At 49.4% G+C, this 15,509-nt stretch overlaps 5 protein-coding genes across 8 annotated transcripts; 3 read left to right on the top strand and 2 right to left on the bottom strand.

Annotated features, from left to right (window-relative positions):
• The first annotated feature begins 135 nt into the window (after positions 1-135).
• Positions 136-5,415, top strand: LOC117582700 (yemanuclein). Of its 2 annotated transcripts, XM_034270605.1 has the most exons (7): positions 136-1,280; positions 1,347-1,565; positions 1,630-2,485; positions 2,565-2,712; positions 2,780-3,019; positions 3,084-3,943; positions 4,976-5,415. In XM_034270605.1, exons 1-7 carry the CDS (start codon positions 1,056-1,058, stop codon positions 5,029-5,031), a joined length of 2,604 nt encoding a protein of 867 aa, XP_034126496.1. In that variant the 5' UTR covers positions 136-1,055; the 3' UTR covers positions 5,032-5,415. The 2 variants fall into 2 exon arrangements, with proteins under 2 accessions (XP_034126496.1, XP_034126495.1); XM_034270604.1 differs by lacking the exon at positions 4,976-5,415 and having other exon boundaries at positions 3,084-4,818.
• A 117-nt stretch (positions 5,416-5,532) lies between these two features.
• On the bottom strand, positions 5,533-7,400 carry LOC117582707 (beclin 1-associated autophagy-related key regulator). Its single transcript, XM_034270626.1, has 3 exons — positions 7,033-7,400; positions 5,912-6,963; positions 5,533-5,849 (listed from the first exon to the last, which is right to left on the bottom strand). The coding sequence occupies exons 1-3, from the start codon at positions 7,320-7,322 to the stop codon at positions 5,695-5,697; spliced, it is 1,497 nt and encodes a 498-aa protein (XP_034126517.1). The 5' UTR covers positions 7,323-7,400; the 3' UTR covers positions 5,533-5,694.
• Positions 7,401-8,047: 647 nt separating this feature from the next.
• LOC117582708 (pyruvate dehydrogenase E1 component subunit beta, mitochondrial) lies at positions 8,048-10,726 on the bottom strand. Of its 3 annotated transcripts, XM_034270628.1 has the most exons (5): positions 10,633-10,726; positions 10,322-10,567; positions 9,838-9,999; positions 8,388-8,919; positions 8,048-8,323 (listed from the first exon to the last, which is right to left on the bottom strand). In XM_034270628.1, exons 2-5 carry the CDS (start codon positions 10,511-10,513, stop codon positions 8,112-8,114), a joined length of 1,098 nt encoding a protein of 365 aa, XP_034126519.1. In that variant the 5' UTR covers positions 10,514-10,567; positions 10,633-10,726; the 3' UTR covers positions 8,048-8,111. The 3 variants fall into 3 exon arrangements, with proteins under 3 accessions (XP_034126519.1, XP_034126518.1, XP_034126520.1); XM_034270627.1 differs by lacking the exon at positions 10,633-10,726 and having other exon boundaries at positions 10,322-10,620; XM_034270629.1 differs by lacking the exons at positions 8,048-8,323; positions 8,388-8,919; positions 10,633-10,726 and adding an exon at positions 9,013-9,523 and having other exon boundaries at positions 10,322-10,626.
• Positions 10,727-11,118: 392 nt separating this feature from the next.
• LOC117582713 (uridine diphosphate glucose pyrophosphatase NUDT14-like) lies at positions 11,119-11,947 on the top strand. The gene has a single exon (XM_034270636.1). The coding sequence runs from the start codon at positions 11,161-11,163 to the stop codon at positions 11,869-11,871; it is 711 nt and encodes a 236-aa protein (XP_034126527.1). The 5' UTR covers positions 11,119-11,160; the 3' UTR covers positions 11,872-11,947.
• On the top strand, positions 11,938-12,870 carry LOC117582714 (uridine diphosphate glucose pyrophosphatase NUDT14). Its single transcript, XM_034270637.1, has 2 exons — positions 11,938-12,394; positions 12,454-12,870. The coding sequence occupies exons 1-2, from the start codon at positions 11,991-11,993 to the stop codon at positions 12,683-12,685; spliced, it is 636 nt and encodes a 211-aa protein (XP_034126528.1). The 5' UTR covers positions 11,938-11,990; the 3' UTR covers positions 12,686-12,870.
• The last annotated feature ends 2,639 nt before the right edge of the window (positions 12,871-15,509 follow it).

Below are 15,509 nucleotides of genomic sequence, written 5' to 3'. Positions count from 1 at the left end.
AACGAGGGCTGCACCAGCACCGTCAGCTGTTTGTTTAATTTTTAAAGATTTCGTTGTATTTCATCTACATCTTTTCTCAGGGGGCCTAGAATTAAATATATGTGATTCAAATTAACCAAATTAAAATATGTACCACTTAAAACAGCATGTATTCAACGATTCCGTCCAGTGTAAGCCGTTGTCTTATCACATCTTAGTTGAAGCAAGCGGGACAGGTATATTGCGAATTATCCGCGTCCAGTGCTGCAAAATGCTGGCCAAAAAGTTAAACGCGGGGTCGGAGCGACGGCGAGAATGTGTAGCGTTGAGGACGGGCCACGGGATTTTAATAAGAAACAAATTAACAGCAGCCCGCCTGCAAAACCTGCAAAAGCGCGTATTTAATGATTTTTAATGTGTCCTACTTAGTCGCGATTAGCCAGTGGTTGTGGTCCCGGTTTCGAGTGTATTGTTTTTGTGCCGGCAATCAAGTAAATTAAACCGAAATTTTTTTTTCCCCAAACCAAACTGCAGAAAAGTGACAAATAATCCGTGGCCTGCATCTGCCAGCGCGGGAGGGGGGCGTCCAGATAAAGAAAGAGCGCAAAGAACGAGGGAAAATCGCTGTTGATAAACTTACGGGAATCGACACCACACCGAGGGCCCGTCGCGATTGCATTTGTTTATGTTTTTCAAAGATTGTTTTCGTGTGTTGCAACTAAAATAAAAGCAGAGTAAAAGTGGAAACGGCTAGCAACGCTGCTGCTGCTGCTGCTGGTAGTAGTTGTTGTTGGTGGTGTACGTGCAGAAACAGAAAGAGACACATCCCTCCTCGTCCCACCTCGTCTCTCCCTCCGTTGCTCTTCGCAGGAGGTGGGAGAGTGAATGGTCGTTGACGTTGTTTTTGTGTGAAACATAGAGGAGAAGAAGAACACGCGGCGCGTTGCGGCTGCTGGCAGCGGCGGCGGGCTCACGCTGCTTTCATCATCCAAAAGGGCGGGAAGCAGTCAAAAGAAGGTTTCTTCTCTTCGCTCTTGTTCTGTGCGTTTGCGCTTGCCGCTTGCCGTTGCTCGGAAATGTCGAGGGGGGGCGAACATAAGCGTGTCTCCCTTACTTCAATCATCCAGAGCGAATCGGTATTCTCGAGATTCGGCGGAAACATCTTGGAGCCGGAGGTGCCGGCCGTCCAAAATAAGCCAGCAAAGACAACAAAAAGCATTCGCATCAATCTCAAACTCTTCGAGACGGACACCGCGAACTATCCAGAGTTTAATTATTCAAAGCTTTTATACTTGGAGAAGGTATGTTAAAGGATGACCTGGATAGAGGGAGTATCCAATGCTAATGCTTCGTTTTTTTGCTTGCAGAAAAAGGCCAAGAAGCTAAAGCTAAAGACTGGCAACGGTTTCAGCAGCAGCGATCCGTTTGCCGACAACGATGATGACGTTCAGCGCATTGCCAAAGAGCTGGAGGCCAAATATGGCAACGCCTATGCCAAAGGACGTGGACGCAGCAGAAAGGAGGATCATCGTGACATTGGCGTGGGCTACGATGACACCGATTCCTTCATTGATAATTCCGAAGCGGTAATGCACGCAATCAGCACTCAAGTTGGATTCGGGGGTAACATTTTTCTCATTTCCTTTGCAGTACGACGAAGTCATACCTGAGGAGGTGGAGACCCTGGAGGGTGGCTTTTACATCAACTGCGGCGCCTTAGAGTTCAAGCCGTTGACCAAGAAATCCTACACCACGCGAACGGATGCGATCATCAAAATGCCAGAGAGATCGCGCAAGCGCATCGTCTCCTCGAGCTCCAATAGTTCATCCTCGTCTTCGTCCTCCTCGTCGTCGTCGGGCGAGGATAATGACGCTGACGACAACAATGGATCGGATGATGATGATGGCTCATCGGATAGCGAATCGAATAGCGAGGACGATGACGACGATGATGATGATGACAATGATGAGGAGGACTCCGACAGCGAGAGCCTGGACGATGGCGACTCTGCCAACACTGCAAAGTCCAACACCAATGAAATGTACAAAGGCAATCATCAGGCAAAGAGAGCCAAGATCAGCTCTGGCGTAGGGGATGAATCAACCAAGTCAAAATCCAAGTCAAAGTCAAAGTCCAGTGGTTCCGGCTCCAGCACCACCAGCACTAGCAAACCCACCAAAACGCTGACAGTGACCTCCTCCTCTTCCAACTCGCCGCGACCCAGTGCCGTGGATAACTCCGATTCGGAGGTGCGTCAGGCCCAGGCGCAAGCCCTGAAGAAGGTGGTCAAGACAACGACCGTCAAGGATATGCTCAAGGCCAAAAGGGATAGCTTCCTGAAGTCACAGAGCGGCACAGCATCGGTTGCAGGTACTGTCGTCAATGGAGAACTGAAGTGCCATTCCACGGATGATCTGGAGAGCAGCTGTGACACCGACTCCGTACCGGATCAGGCCATGACTGACAAAGCAGCCAAAAACCAAGGCCAAGGGCAGGCTGGTGAAAGTATGTCTCTCTCCACCAAACAGCACGCTTGTGAGCGGAATTTAATATAGTTTTTTTTTTTTGTTTCTTTCATTTAAAGATCTGCGAACGGCTGACACGCTGCTGCCGACATCCCTGGATGCGCATATACTGAAGACCGTCAACTGTTTCAAGGAGGTGGTGAAGAGTCGCGACATGTGCGGAAAAAAGTTCACGCTGGATAGCAATCTGAGCGCTCTGCTGCTAAAGTGAGTTTCACAAAGACTGACCAGAGGGAAGCCCAAACCTAAATGACAATTTTTTATCTTTTGTTAGGGTCTACGAGGCATTGCTCTGCACGGATCGTAACGAACGGAATATGGTCTTCTCGCACATTGAATATCAGCTGCAGCTGCCCAAATACTATATGCTGCGCAAGGGCAAGGCCATGCGCTCCAAGGAGGAGAGGAACAAGACAACCATTGCCTTGGACAAGCTGCGGCGTGCAGTGTCCGAGTCCATGCCCAAGGCCGTAGCCAGCTACGAAATGGAGTTGCATCATTTTGCAGAGCAAGCGTAAGATTAATTGAGATATTTTCCAAGGGGTTTTGCCCGCTCATTCATCAAAATTATCTTTTAGTGCGGCGGATGTGAACTCGGAGGTGCCGCTCAAGATGCCGCGCAAGAGGTTCCAGTGGACCAGCGAGCTGCGTAACCTTTTGTACAGCGTCTATCAGGCACGCTGGACCTCCTATGCTGTGCTCGGCAAGCGCAAGGACTCTCTGGAGGAGTTCATTAATGGTTTTCTCAAGTCAAAGGTCCTTGAACTGTGGCCCATGGGCTGGATGCGTTACGATGATCTACAAAATGAAATCACCCGCCAAAAGAACTCCATCAGAAGGTCTACAGAGAAGACAAAGACTCCAGCGAAACCAATTGCCGCCGTTGCAGCTGCAACTCCTGCTCCTGCTCCTCCGGCGTCTGCTGCCACACCAGAGCCACTGCCGCAGCCCAATAATTATCTAAGACAAGTGGAAGAGTTGCCGCAGGGAGCAGGACCAAGTCGATCGCGTGGCAACTCGGACACGGACTCAGCTACAAGTGCCTCATCCAATAGCCTGAAGCGCAAGCTCAAAGAGCAGCCAACCGGCAAAGCCACCAAGCCACCGAAAACAAAAATGGCAAAGCATCAGCAGCAGCTGCAGAACCAACAGCAGCCGCAGCAGCCTCCACCTCAAATCCAGGTAACGCCTGCTGCAGCAGTTGTGAATGTGACTGCTGGCAGTCTGGAGAATCTTTTATGCATGCCCAGTACATCAGCACAGGCGGCCGTCTTGGCGGGAATGCTTGGCGATTTTGCTGCCTCGGCTAGGACACATTCGGACCAACACCAGAGCATGTACAATCTCATAACTGCAGCAACGCTGGCAGCTGCTGCCGCCAATCCTAGCGTCACGACAATCAACAGTCATCAGACAAACAGCAGCAGCAGCAACAGCAGTCCAGCACATTCCAAGGTGATCAGTGGAGCACGACCATCGCCGCATGTCATCAATTTGGATGACTACAAGTGTCCCAGTGATATACTGCAGACATCGAAACAGCTTGCTGCACATTCCTCTGAAATAACCATCACGCCGCAGCCTACTCCAGTCATTACCAGCACCAACAGCAGCGGCAGCAGCCGCTTGTCCTATGCCACACAGTTGCAGAATTCCTCAGCAAACTTGGAGAGCAGCAGCGAATCCGATGGCGTTGAGATTGTGGGTGTCTATCCTGCCGGAGCGCTGGCGATGGCAACTATAACAGCCACAGCAAAGCCGCAAAAAGCAAAAACAAAGACTCAAAGCAAGGCAAAGACTGCCACTGGCACGGGTACCGGCGCGGGAAAGGCCAATGGAGCATCAGTGTTGGGCTTCCAAGCGGACAACATGTACATCTATAATAACAAGAACAAGAATAACAACAATAACAACAACAACAATCATCATCATCACCACCATCAACACACTGCCAAAGTGGGTGTGGGTGTGAGTGCGATGACTCTGGGTCAGCAGCAGCATGTCTACGATCTCAGCAGCAACGCCCAAGTAATGAAGACATTGTCCGAACTGAAATCCTTCGAGAAGCAATTATCACTGCAAAACACTTGGCAAAAACAATTCAACGTCTCACCGAGCGGCGTCATGAAGGGTGGAAATGTCAGCGGCAGTGGCGGTGCAGGAACGTCAACGCATCAATGACCCTTGCTAAATGCCGCACAGCCATCGAAGGCACCAGTGTCGGCATTCTACAATCACGAGGCGATGGCAGCAGCACTCGTCCTCTCCTCAATGAGCTCCCTGGCCAGCTATGATCACCAGTTGGGTCTGCTCAACGGCAGCAGCGGTGGCGGTGGCTCCGTGGCGGTGCCCGTGCCCGTCTCTGTGCAGAGTAGTTCACATCTTGGGGCTACCGGTTCCGTCCCACTAACCCATACACTGCCACAAGTATTTGTAAAGCCCTCCCCGCCTACAGCTGCCAGTGAGGCAGCCAGCAACAACACCAACACATCCATCTTACAACAACTGCCAACGAAGTTCGTTTAGCATAAGTCGTCCCTACTCAACCACTCAATGGCAAAGATGCAACTTGTAAACTGTGCTGTGCAGGTTTCATACAAACATTAGACAGCAGTGAGTGAGTGCGTGAGTGCGTAGGAGTGATCCTCAGTCGAATTCTCGACACATGTCCCCGTGTGTGTTCGTTTCGCCTTTTATTTTCATACAATTTATACATACCATCAATCAATCAATCAAGTAACATTTTAGTATTTTAAGCAAAAAAGTAATTAGTCGAAGTCGAAAGTAGAAGTTATGTGTGTAATTTGTACTTTGCAAGCATTAAATAAGCAACAAAGTCGTAATTAGTTATTTATAGCGAAACATTTTTTATTAAATAAAGGAAAAACACAAAATAAGTTATGTAAAAACAAAACCCAATCGATTGCGTTTTACCCCTCATAAATATATATATGGGATTGGATATATACACACACACACACATATACATAGATATATATTTTCATATCAATATTTGTTGTGTAAACCAAAAAGAACCATCCATTCATACTCTACTCTCTGATAGTAGCCACCCACTGCTCCTCCTTTTCCTCCGATAACTTAGCCTAATTTGTAAAAGATAACACACGTGCTTTGCTCGATAATTGCTGGGGGAGTGTGGGGGGGAAGGCCAGCAGCAACATCTTGCGCTCACTTGATCCAGCGCAGCATTGAGGTGGCTGCCATACGCACCATGGCAATGGTCGATTGTTGAGCCACCGCCGGCATCAGATTGGGATCCGCAAGCTCTGGCTGTGGCGTCAGACTCGGCACCGATTCCCAGTCCAAACGCAAAGAGTTCTCATCTGCCAGGAAAGTAAACAAATTTACAGATATAACTCCTCTAGTAAACTCTATTAAAACGCACCTTCAGATTCCGATTCTGTGGCCGTTTCAATGCCAATTAATAGAGAGTCCACCGATTTCATGAGCGGCGCATTTGTCACATCCAAATGGCCAAAGCGGCCCAAATCGCTGCGCTCCAGATCGAGTATGGCCAAAATGTTCTCGAGCGTGTGCTGTTCGTTCAGCGCGCGCAGCTTCACCTGCTGCGTGTAGGCCAGATACATGATGTTGGAGTTGACACGCGACACCTTGCGGAGGAACTGCTCCTCGTTGAGAAGCTTGCGGCAAAAGTCCCCATAGGCAATCTTATGTGGCAGCCGTACATTCAGATAGAAGCTGAGCAGCTGCGTCAGCTGAGCCGTGTACGTGAGGGCGCCCACAATGCGATACGCCTCGTAGCGACTGGGTGTAATCTCATTGGCCGTGGCCTTTGGCACATCGTCCTTGTTGTCCGACAGCCAGTCCAGGTAAGCAGTATAATCTCCATTGGCCGGCAGCGAGGGCCCCACAATGCGGTACTGCACCTCGCTGATGCCGCTGCCGTGGAACACCCATTTGCCACGTATATACGAGGTGTTCTTGGCATCGGCCAGTGCCGCAATTGTCTCTGCCTCCTCGCTGCGCTCGTTGCTCATCTTGCGCTGCTGCTCATCTTTCAGCACCACCTCTGTGATAGGAAATATGTAGGTGACCAGCTGCTGTATGCCCCGGCGGGCCGTCTGCTTGATGTTGTCCATCAGACCGAGATGCGTGTCGCGCAGTTTCTCGATCTTCTCGATGCGATCGAGCACATAGTCCTCCAGCATCTTCACTTTAATGGGATACTTGGGCAGGTTCTTGCGCTTCTCGGCATTCGCGAGACGCAGTTCATCGCGCTGCTCGCCCAGCACCAGCAGACGCTGTGTGGTGCTACCAATCAGCTGCTGCAGCAGCTCCAGCTGTTTGCGCTTGGCTTTGATGGCCATCAAGCGATTCTCGTTCGACTTGTGTTGCTGTATGAGGCCCTCATAGCGATTACTGTAAGTCTTCAGACCCGCCTGCAGATTGATATATCGCTGCTGCTTTTCCGACAGGCTGCAAAACCAAAATGATAAATGTATTAGGGGAAGAACGAATGGCATGACTGTGCAAAGAGTAGCAAACCTCTCGGCCCTTTCGGTGGCGGCGCTATGAGTAATGTTTCCATTTCTGACGCAATTTCGACAGTGGAAGCGTGTCGCAGTGCAACCGAGACAAAGAGGACATCGCAGACCAACTGCAGCCGCAGCAGCAGCAGCTGCTATGGTCGCCTTTACGCTGCTGCCTCCATTTGGCTTCTTCTTTGTGTATCCTGCGCCATCACAGATGTCATCGTCGTCATTGGTCGAGGCACTGGATATTTGAAAATTCTCTGGGGCTTTGGAGCTTTCATCGGAGCTGGAGCTACTTGCCATTACAGCCAGAGCATTGTGTTTTCGAGTTTCATTTAATTGTTATTGTTATTGTTTTTGCAGTTTTCCTTTTTTTCTCTTCTTTGCCTGTCTATGGCGGACTTATCGACGAAATATATCGCCTGACCCTCACAAATGTACCGAAATATACCATCTCGTTTTCAAAATATACCGTAAATATACAGAGTCTTAAGTTATTTTCCACGATATTGATATTCTTTTTAATATTACCAGCTAGTTAGAACTCTCAGCACTACAATTTTAATTTTATCCGGTAGGGTAATTAATTCTTGACAAGATTGACTAGTTTTTACGACTTCTTTTTATTTGATTACTCACAAACTATCATTCATGCTGAAAAGTAAAATAAGAAATATTAGCATAAAACGTAAGAATGTAACGTTATTTGACTACTTGTTGCTACTTTTCGTCAGTGCTGCGCAGCGCAATCGAGTTCCAACAAGTGTTGCACAGCAGACGAACAAGCGCCACTCTCAAACGCGCAAATTAAATTAATTAATTAAACGAAACATGGCAGCGGGTTCTATAATTTGTGTTTTTTAATTTCAGAAGAGATTTCTATAACCAAAAAAATAAACTAGCAGGTTTGAAAGATCAACAAAATCCAATGGTGCTGCTTAAATTCAAACCCTTCCATTCCACTTTTCGATTTGTAGTTCGGTGCATTAATTTAGGGACAGCGAATGTCCATGTTTTCTGTTTTTGTATCGTTGAGGACAGTAAATTTAGTTAGCTCTGGGCGATATCGTGCGTGTGTGTGTTTGCTTGGGTCTATTTCAATGCGGCAGTTGCCTTGCCCGCCTTGCCGCCCAGCACTTTGAGGGCCGCCTCAGCCACATCGGCCACGCGGGGCAGAGCGTGCAGCTCGAGCGTCTTGGCATAGGGCATGGGCACATCCACACCGCAGCAACGCCACACGGGGGCATCCAGCTCGAAGAATGTCTCATCCTCCATGATGCGGGCGCAGATTTCAGCTCCAACACCTAGAAAAAAGAAAATCTAAATTTATTTAGGGAACTTTAAGTGGAGGCTTCCCTGATCGCTTACCATGCTGTGGCCAGCCGTTCTCGAGGGTGATCAGGTGGTGGGTCTTGCGCACAGAGGCAAAGATGGTCGCCGTGTCCAGGGGACGAATGGAGCGCAGATTGATAATCTCAGCCTCGATGCCCTTCTTGGCCAGCTCGGCGGCGGCCAGGAGTGCCGTCTCCACAGCCTTGGAATGCGCCACAATGGTGATGTCCTTGCCAGGCCTCATGATCTTCGCCTTGCCAATCGGCACCACAAAGTCCTTGTCGGTGATTTTATCATCGACGGGGAATGCAGTACCGTACATGAGTTCGTTCTCCAGGAACACAACTGGATCGGGATCCCGAATGGCAGCCTTGAGCAGACCTCGTGCATCCTCCGTATCGTAGGGGGACACCACCTTCAGGCCGGGGCAGTGTGCGTACCAGGCGGCAAAGCACTGAGAGTGCTGCGCGGCCACACCAGAGGCGGCACCATTGGGTCCGCGGAACACGATTGGTACATTGACAGCGCCAGCGGACATGTAGAACGTCTTGGCAGCCGAATTGATGATCTGAAGTGAAAAGGCTTACAATTATTTAAGGACAAATATCTCATGTGTGTGTGTGTGTGTGCCTCCTCCCAGTAGCTGCTCGAATGTGTCCAATTCAAGTTAATACAATTTGCATTTTATTTGCTGAACTTCACTTAATTCCTAACTTCTGCTTAATAATAAATGCGGGCAGGCGTCGTCCCTTCCAGAAGCGTGGCAATGGATTATCATTGGCTTGTCGCAGAATCTCCGCCACATGCTGCTCGGCATTGAACGATTCCGCCTGCTTGATCTGGGACATGAGCTGTGCCTGGAACGCCTTCTCCTTGCGCATCTCGCGACGCTGCCGCACCTTGGCCCACTCGAACTTCATCTTGCGGCGCAGCTTCTTCAACTTGTGCTTCTTCATCTTGCGCTTGCGGATGACAATGAGGCGGGCAGCCTCCATTTTGTCGGGCATGCTCTTGCCCAGCGGCGGCGAAATGATTGTCCGCTCGCCCACGCGATCTTTCTGCAGGATGTCGTTGATTTCGTTCAGCCAGGTGGAGCGCGGACTTTCAATGATCTTGGGCAGAGGCAGCTGGCAGTCGCCAATCGGTGGCTTGACAGACTTGAGTAGCTTGGCCTGCACATAATCGGATAATATGGGAGTGGAGTTTGGAATTAGTCAAACGGTAGAGAGGAGCCGGTTCTATAGGCTTTGTTTTTGTGCTGAGACAGGAGTCGCTCAACCCATATTATCCCATTACGCGCCGCCCCTTTTGATTGTTGTAATGAACTTGAATTGGACTTTTGGCAGTAATTAGCTAGCTGAGTGGGGGGGGGGAGGGGGCACATTAACTGGAGTTAATCTCTCCTTTGGTGTTGTTTTTGGCAATGAGATAATATGAGTATTTAGGCAACTGCTTGGATGTAGTGGGGCAACCAATCAACACTCACGTGATCAATGGCCTGCATGGCAAAGTTGAAGGTCATGAACTCGCAGACGGGACGCAGACCGGCCATGGCAGCACCCACAGCAATGCCAGCGAAACCCATTTCTGTGATTGGCGTATCAATGATGCGTTTGTCGCCGTACTTCTTCCACAGTCCACGGGATACCTAGAAAAAACAGATAAAATACAAATTTAGCGATCATTCAGGGTAAACAAATCAGAATGTTATTATCGCTGCTGCGTGTTATCAGCGTGTCAAACACACACACATTGCGTGACCTTGCCGATGCCAATCACGCAGCCTGCGAAAGGTAGGCAGAGACACGATTCCGATTCATTATCAGACACGCACTTTCCCTGCCCCCGCGGCTGGGATGTGGGCCCACTGCATCAGCTGTCAGCGCGAACTGTCACTGGCCGATGCTGTTTACGTAATCCGCAAAGGGGGTAAATGTTGCAAGGGTTTTTCTGCTATTCTTTTCGCTTACCTTATAGGCACCGTCGTACTGGGCCACCTCCTCGCCCAGCAGGAAGACACGGTCGTCCCGGCTCAGCTCCTCGTCGAGGGCACTGTTGAGGGCATCGCGTACCGTCATCTGCTTGGCGGCCAGCACCTTGGGGGTGGTGGAGAACGCACGTTGGGCGGCGCAGGCTGCCTGTGTCAGTCTCGAGCGCAGCATATTCGCTTAATTGATACACACTCTGGCTAAATTGCAATCGGATTCGTTTCCCAGCTGCAAATCAAGTTCGGAAAAGGCTATTATCTAACGTTGGGAGAAAAGTAAAATATTTTACACACCGCACACCGACTGTCGCACCAAGATTTTCGATAAACGTCAAAATGAGGTGTCGTTGTTGAACACTCAGCAGCGATGGCGTTTTACAGCACGCACAATGCGAATCATCGATAAAATAAACCGATTGACCCTCGGAAATATACCGAAATATACCCTTTCAATTCATTTTTCTCGACTTTGATCTTCTGTTTAATATAACCAGCTGGTTAAGACTATCCGCTTTCAAAAATTAGTTTTACTCAAATCAGCATTCAATTCCCCACAAGATTGGCTGATTTTAATGACTTATCTTCATTGTGAACTCACGTTGCATTGAACTAAATTTCGTGGTTAAAATATCCGCAAAAGTATTTGATATACCGTAAAGGGTAGACCGACTGTCGCCACAAGACTTTCGTTATATTGAAATGTCAAAATGTTTGCGCAGTTGTTGAACACTCAATCGGAACTGATGATTTCAAAAATTCCTTATCGACTTTTGGCGTTTTTTACACACTGACTTTTATTTTAATTGTATTGTTTTTTGGAATATGATTAAATTCTTCAGAGGAGGCCTGCGTCGTGTCTGTTGTTCAGATGCAAAGAGGTCTGCCCTCGGTCGACTGAGTAACATAACAAGAATCTGGTTTTCCCCACTGCCCGCGAAATCCAAATGGATTCAACCCTGCACCGTTCATTACATGGAAAACGACCAGCAGAAGGAGACGCACATTGTTAAAGTACTGGACGGTGTCTTGGTGCTGCTCTATAACAAGTCTCGGGATAAATTAATTTTTGTGCGGCAATTTAGGGCTTCGGTTTACCAAGCTCTCATGAACTACCATCAGCCAACAGCCACGGGCGATGTGGATCTGCAAAAGTTTCCGCCAGAGCTGGGCTTCACGCTGGAGCTGTGTGCGGGCCAAGTCGACAAGGACAAGAGTCTGGAGGATATAGCACGGGAAGAGATTCTCGAGGAATGCGGCTACGATGTGCCCGTCGACAGCATGCAGACGATATATCAGTACAGATCCGGTGTGGGTGTTTCCAGCGGCGCGCAGGCCTTATTCTATTGCGAGGTGTGCGATGAACAGAGAGTTTCCTCAGGCGGTGGTGTAGACAGGGAGGTAATACAGGTCGTTGAGATGTCGCTAGATGAGGCCAAGAAGCTGGTCGAAACAGGCAATAGAACAAACGGCGGACCAGCGCTGCTTGTGGGCGTGATGTGGTTTCTGCTCAACAAAGCACCAAAATCTACATAATGACATTCAAACATTAGTGTGACCATGCCACGTTCTCAGTTAAATGTCATAAAGCATTGTTGTTGTTTGTTGTCGGTGCTTCGCATCAGCTGTCTCCCGGAAAATATATTTTTAACACCATGGAAAACGTATCGAAGATCTGGTTGGGGCCGCTGCCCGCTGACTCCCCCTACGTGAAGCCATTCCGCATGTACTACATCCAGAATGGTGTGGAGAAAAACTGGGACCTGCTCAAGGTGCACGACAGCGTGGCCATCATATTGTACAACTCGTCCCGACAGAAGCTGGTGCTTGTGCGACAGTTTCGCCCTGCAGTGTACCACGGCGTAATCACCAGCGAGAAGGGAACGTTTGATAGTGTCGACCTACAGTCGTTTCCGCCCTCCATCGGTGTGACCTTGGAGCTGTGCGCTGGGATTGTGGACAAATCGAAGAGCTGGGTGGAAATCGCACGCGAGGAAGTGCTCGAGGAGTGCGGCTACGATGTGCCCGTGGAGCGCATCGAAGAGGTCATGGTATATAGGTTAGCAGTGCATGCAGATGTGGCATGTTGCGTCTCGTTTCATCTCTTTGCATTCGCAGATCTGGTGTGGGTTCTTCGGGTGCCAAACAGGCGATGTACTACTGCGAGGTGAGCGATGCCGACAAGGCCAACAGCGGCGGCGGTGTGGACGATGAAATCATTGAGGTCGTGGAGCTGTCCCTGGACGAGGCCAAGCGCATGCTGCAGAAGGGTGCCGTGAACAACAGTCCGCCCAGCTGCCTGATGGGCCTTTTATGGTTCTTTGCCAACAAGGCACCCCCAGCGGTTTAGATAAACTCCCCACCCCCCACACATTGTTGACTCTCAAGGGGAGATAAGGCAGTTGTCTGGCAGATAAGATGGGGGACTGGCCAGCCTTATAATACGTATGTTAATACACACACACACACCCAACACACACTCACACTTCAAATGCTTTCCAAATTGAAACATGTGAATGAAAAGTAAATCCAAAATTCACTGCCCCTCGAGGCTATGTAAATTATATTTGTATATTTTTTTGTTTTCCTACATGAGAGAATAAACTCCAGGCATCGCAAGGCACTGCGGCACTCGTATGAATTCGGTCAAGTGGAGGACTCCCACCTTAGCGGCAAAGTGCATAAATCGCTTATAAATCAAAATGCACCAAAGGCCAGCAGAGAGCGGGGAGACAGAGCTTCTGCTGCGGCTGCCGCTGTCGCTGCTGTTGTTGCTTCTGAGGCTGCATCTAAACGGGTTCCGCCGCACCGCGTTCTTCCCTTCCGCGATTCGATCCGATCCAAGCCGACTCGTGGTGTGCTGCGGCTGTTTGCCGTTTTTGGGGCCCCTGTCAGGCAACGTGTTGCGCGGCTCAGGTTACTTATTTATACACGGCCAGGGACTTTAGCTGCCGGGCCTGCTCCTGTGCCTCCATAGCGTCTGAAGATGGAGCGCAGCTTCAGCTCAAAACTCAAAACTCAAGCTCCATCTGCATCTGCATCAACGACAGAAGTTCAGGCGGTCACGGTGAGCGGTGGCGTGGAAATTTATTTACTTCAGAGCCATGATTTGGCAATATTTCAAAATTGTAATAGAATTTCTTTCTTTCTTTCTTTCTTGCTTGCAGCCTCTCACAGACTTGACTTCCCTTTTCGGCTGCAGCTCACTCTTCAATCCCGAGGGCAAGTGCGTGCATTCGATTTTTCAGCAGATAATCAAGGCCGGTTCTTTGTTGTTGTTTCGTGGCTGTTTGCTTGCGTGTTAACCTCATGTAAATTATGGCCAAAGAGGAAGGAGCCAGCCCCATGGTCAGCGCACAAAAACCAACAAAAATGCGAGTGTTGAAATTATATTTAATTTGCATATGTTGAAAGAGGAGAAGCAGCAAGAGCAGCAGCAGCAGCAGGAGCAGAAGCCACAGGTAGCCACAGCCACAGGCCTCGGGGGACCACATGCAAATGAGTTGAGGGAGGCGCATCAGGTGTTGTCATGGAATTTGTCATGGCATCGCGAACAGTTCCTCCCCTCGGAACTGTAATGAATGAATCCCTCTTTTCCCTCCTGCGTTTTCCTTTGATTTCTCTGGCAATCATCTGTCGCCTGTCAGTTGCTCCCGTTTGAAGTGCTGCGCATTGCTGCAGTTGCTTCAGGGCTCCCCAAGGTGCTGGAATGGTTGCCAGCGGAGCCAACTGATTGCCTTCTGTCTGTCCGGCGCAAGTTGCGCAAGTCCAAAGTACAGAATTGCAATTATTTCATAATCACGTCCCAATTTATGTGGCCCCAGCGATAGGCCAGCGATTGCCATTTCGAATCAAAAGAGCTCTTCTGGCTGCTCTTCTATTCCTTTGGCACCGTGCTGACCTCCAGTGGCCAGCCATTGGAGTTGGCTGAGAACCAAAGCGCCCCGGGCACAACAAAATGGATTCCGCACACGAAACAGGAGCAGAAGGAGGGTCTGCCCGGGGGGGGCCTTCTAGCCTCGGGCATTGGGGATGTGGTGGCAGAACGGGAAGACGGAAGATCAAGAAATCGCGATCATGAGTCCGGCTCGGTTTTCAGTGCGCATGCGAAAATTAAGTGCAGCCAGCAACAATCATACAACAGCAACAGCGAAATTACCTGTAAAACAGTTATGGCTCTTGCTCGCATACCCTACACACAGAAAGGGTATATGGGTTTTGGCAGGATGTGTGACAGAAGGACAGAGAGCAGTAGGAATTTTTCACAATGAAATTGATGTGTTGTACACCGAGAAGAAGGAATAAGTCTTGAATAAATTGTAAATTACTTTGACATCTTTATAGCCTAAGAAAATGTGAAACAAAATTACAGCAACGATTCGGTTCTGTGGCTTAATCCAGCTAATAGCTCCGTAAATCCATTTAAATACAGCTTATCAGAGCTCAGACATACTCCTCGCATCAGATATTGGGCACAATCAATCGGACCAAAAAGGGTGTGCAAAGCTTCGGCCTCGGGCCCCCGAAAGCTTTCTTTCTTTGCTCGTCGGACATTGCTGCCGTTGCTGCTTCGGCTTCGGCTGCCGCTGCTGCTGCTGTGGAGCAATAATGAAATTTTTTATCGGATTTGATTATAAGTTGGCCAGGCCCCACCGCCTGGCCACCCCGCGGACGTCGTAATCTGCCAATAAGAAGAAAAGTACGAGTAAGCAAGGTAGGTTGAGTCGGGTTAGATGGTCTGCTGCTGCTGCTGCTGCTGCTGCCGGGCTGGCTGGTAGCTGCCAGGGAATGGCATGAGGATTGGGAGCAGTCTGGTAGGGGGGGGCAAGGCAACAACTATGTTGCCCACCGCTCATTGATTCCGCCTGCCGACCGACCACCCGTCCGTCGTCCGTCGTGATGCACTTTAATGAAATGAAATCTTATACTATCATGAGCCGCATGAACTGTAAAGCAAAAGCCCAATCCAAAGCCAAAGCCAGCGACTGGGGCTGCAGTGGGATTTGCGGGGCAGGAGAGACCTCGATAGCGAGGTCCGAGGCAGCCGAGGCTGGCTGCAGCTTTGGCCACTCAAAATGTATAATTATCTGGCGGTTTTATCCGTTTGCCAATATTAAATTTCTCATCACGCCCAGAGCGGGGAGCCTGAGAGAGGAAAATGCAGTTGCAGTTTG

This window comes from Drosophila guanche, unplaced genomic scaffold (genome assembly GCF_900245975.1).
Source record: "Drosophila guanche unplaced genomic scaffold, DGUA_6, whole genome shotgun sequence".
In the NCBI taxonomy this organism is placed as follows: Eukaryota; Metazoa; Arthropoda; class Insecta; order Diptera; family Drosophilidae; genus Drosophila; species Drosophila guanche.
The sequence above is the reverse complement of the archived record's forward strand: the minus strand, read 5'-3'. Positions and strand labels throughout refer to the sequence as shown.

Excerpts from the sequence above, each read along its gene's own strand:
- LOC117582714 (XM_034270637.1), top strand. The coding sequence starts at position 11,991 with ATGGAAAACGTATCGAAGATCTGGTTGGGGCCGCTGCCCGCTGACTCC. Across the intron at positions 12,395-12,453 it reads GAAGAGGTCATGGTATATAG|ATCTGGTGTGGGTTCTTCGG; the intron begins GTTAGCAGTGCA and ends TTGCATTCGCAG.
- LOC117582708 (XM_034270628.1), bottom strand. The coding sequence starts at position 10,513 with ATGCTGCGCTCGAGACTGACACAGGCAGCCTGCGCCGCCCAACGTGCG. Across the intron at positions 10,000-10,321 it reads AGTACGACGGTGCCTATAAG|GTATCCCGTGGACTGTGGAA; the intron begins GTAAGCGAAAAG and ends TGTTTTTTCTAG. Across the intron at positions 8,324-8,387 it reads GAACGGCTGGCCACAGCATG|GTGTTGGAGCTGAAATCTGC; the intron begins GTAAGCGATCAG and ends TCTTTTTTCTAG.
- LOC117582713 (XM_034270636.1), top strand. The coding sequence starts at position 11,161 with ATGATTAAATTCTTCAGAGGAGGCCTGCGTCGTGTCTGTTGTTCAGAT.
- LOC117582707 (XM_034270626.1), bottom strand. The coding sequence starts at position 7,322 with ATGGCAAGTAGCTCCAGCTCCGATGAAAGCTCCAAAGCCCCAGAGAAT. Across the intron at positions 6,964-7,032 it reads GCCACCGAAAGGGCCGAGAG|CCTGTCGGAAAAGCAGCAGC; the intron begins GTTTGCTACTCT and ends TTGGTTTTGCAG. Across the intron at positions 5,850-5,911 it reads CACAGAATCGGAATCTGAAG|ATGAGAACTCTTTGCGTTTG; the intron begins GTGCGTTTTAAT and ends CTTTCCTGGCAG.
- LOC117582700 (XM_034270604.1), top strand. The coding sequence starts at position 1,056 with ATGTCGAGGGGGGGCGAACATAAGCGTGTCTCCCTTACTTCAATCATC. Across the intron at positions 2,486-2,564 it reads CCAAGGGCAGGCTGGTGAAA|ATCTGCGAACGGCTGACACG; the intron begins GTATGTCTCTCT and ends TTTCATTTAAAG. Across the intron at positions 2,713-2,779 it reads CTGAGCGCTCTGCTGCTAAA|GGTCTACGAGGCATTGCTCT; the intron begins GTGAGTTTCACA and ends ATCTTTTGTTAG.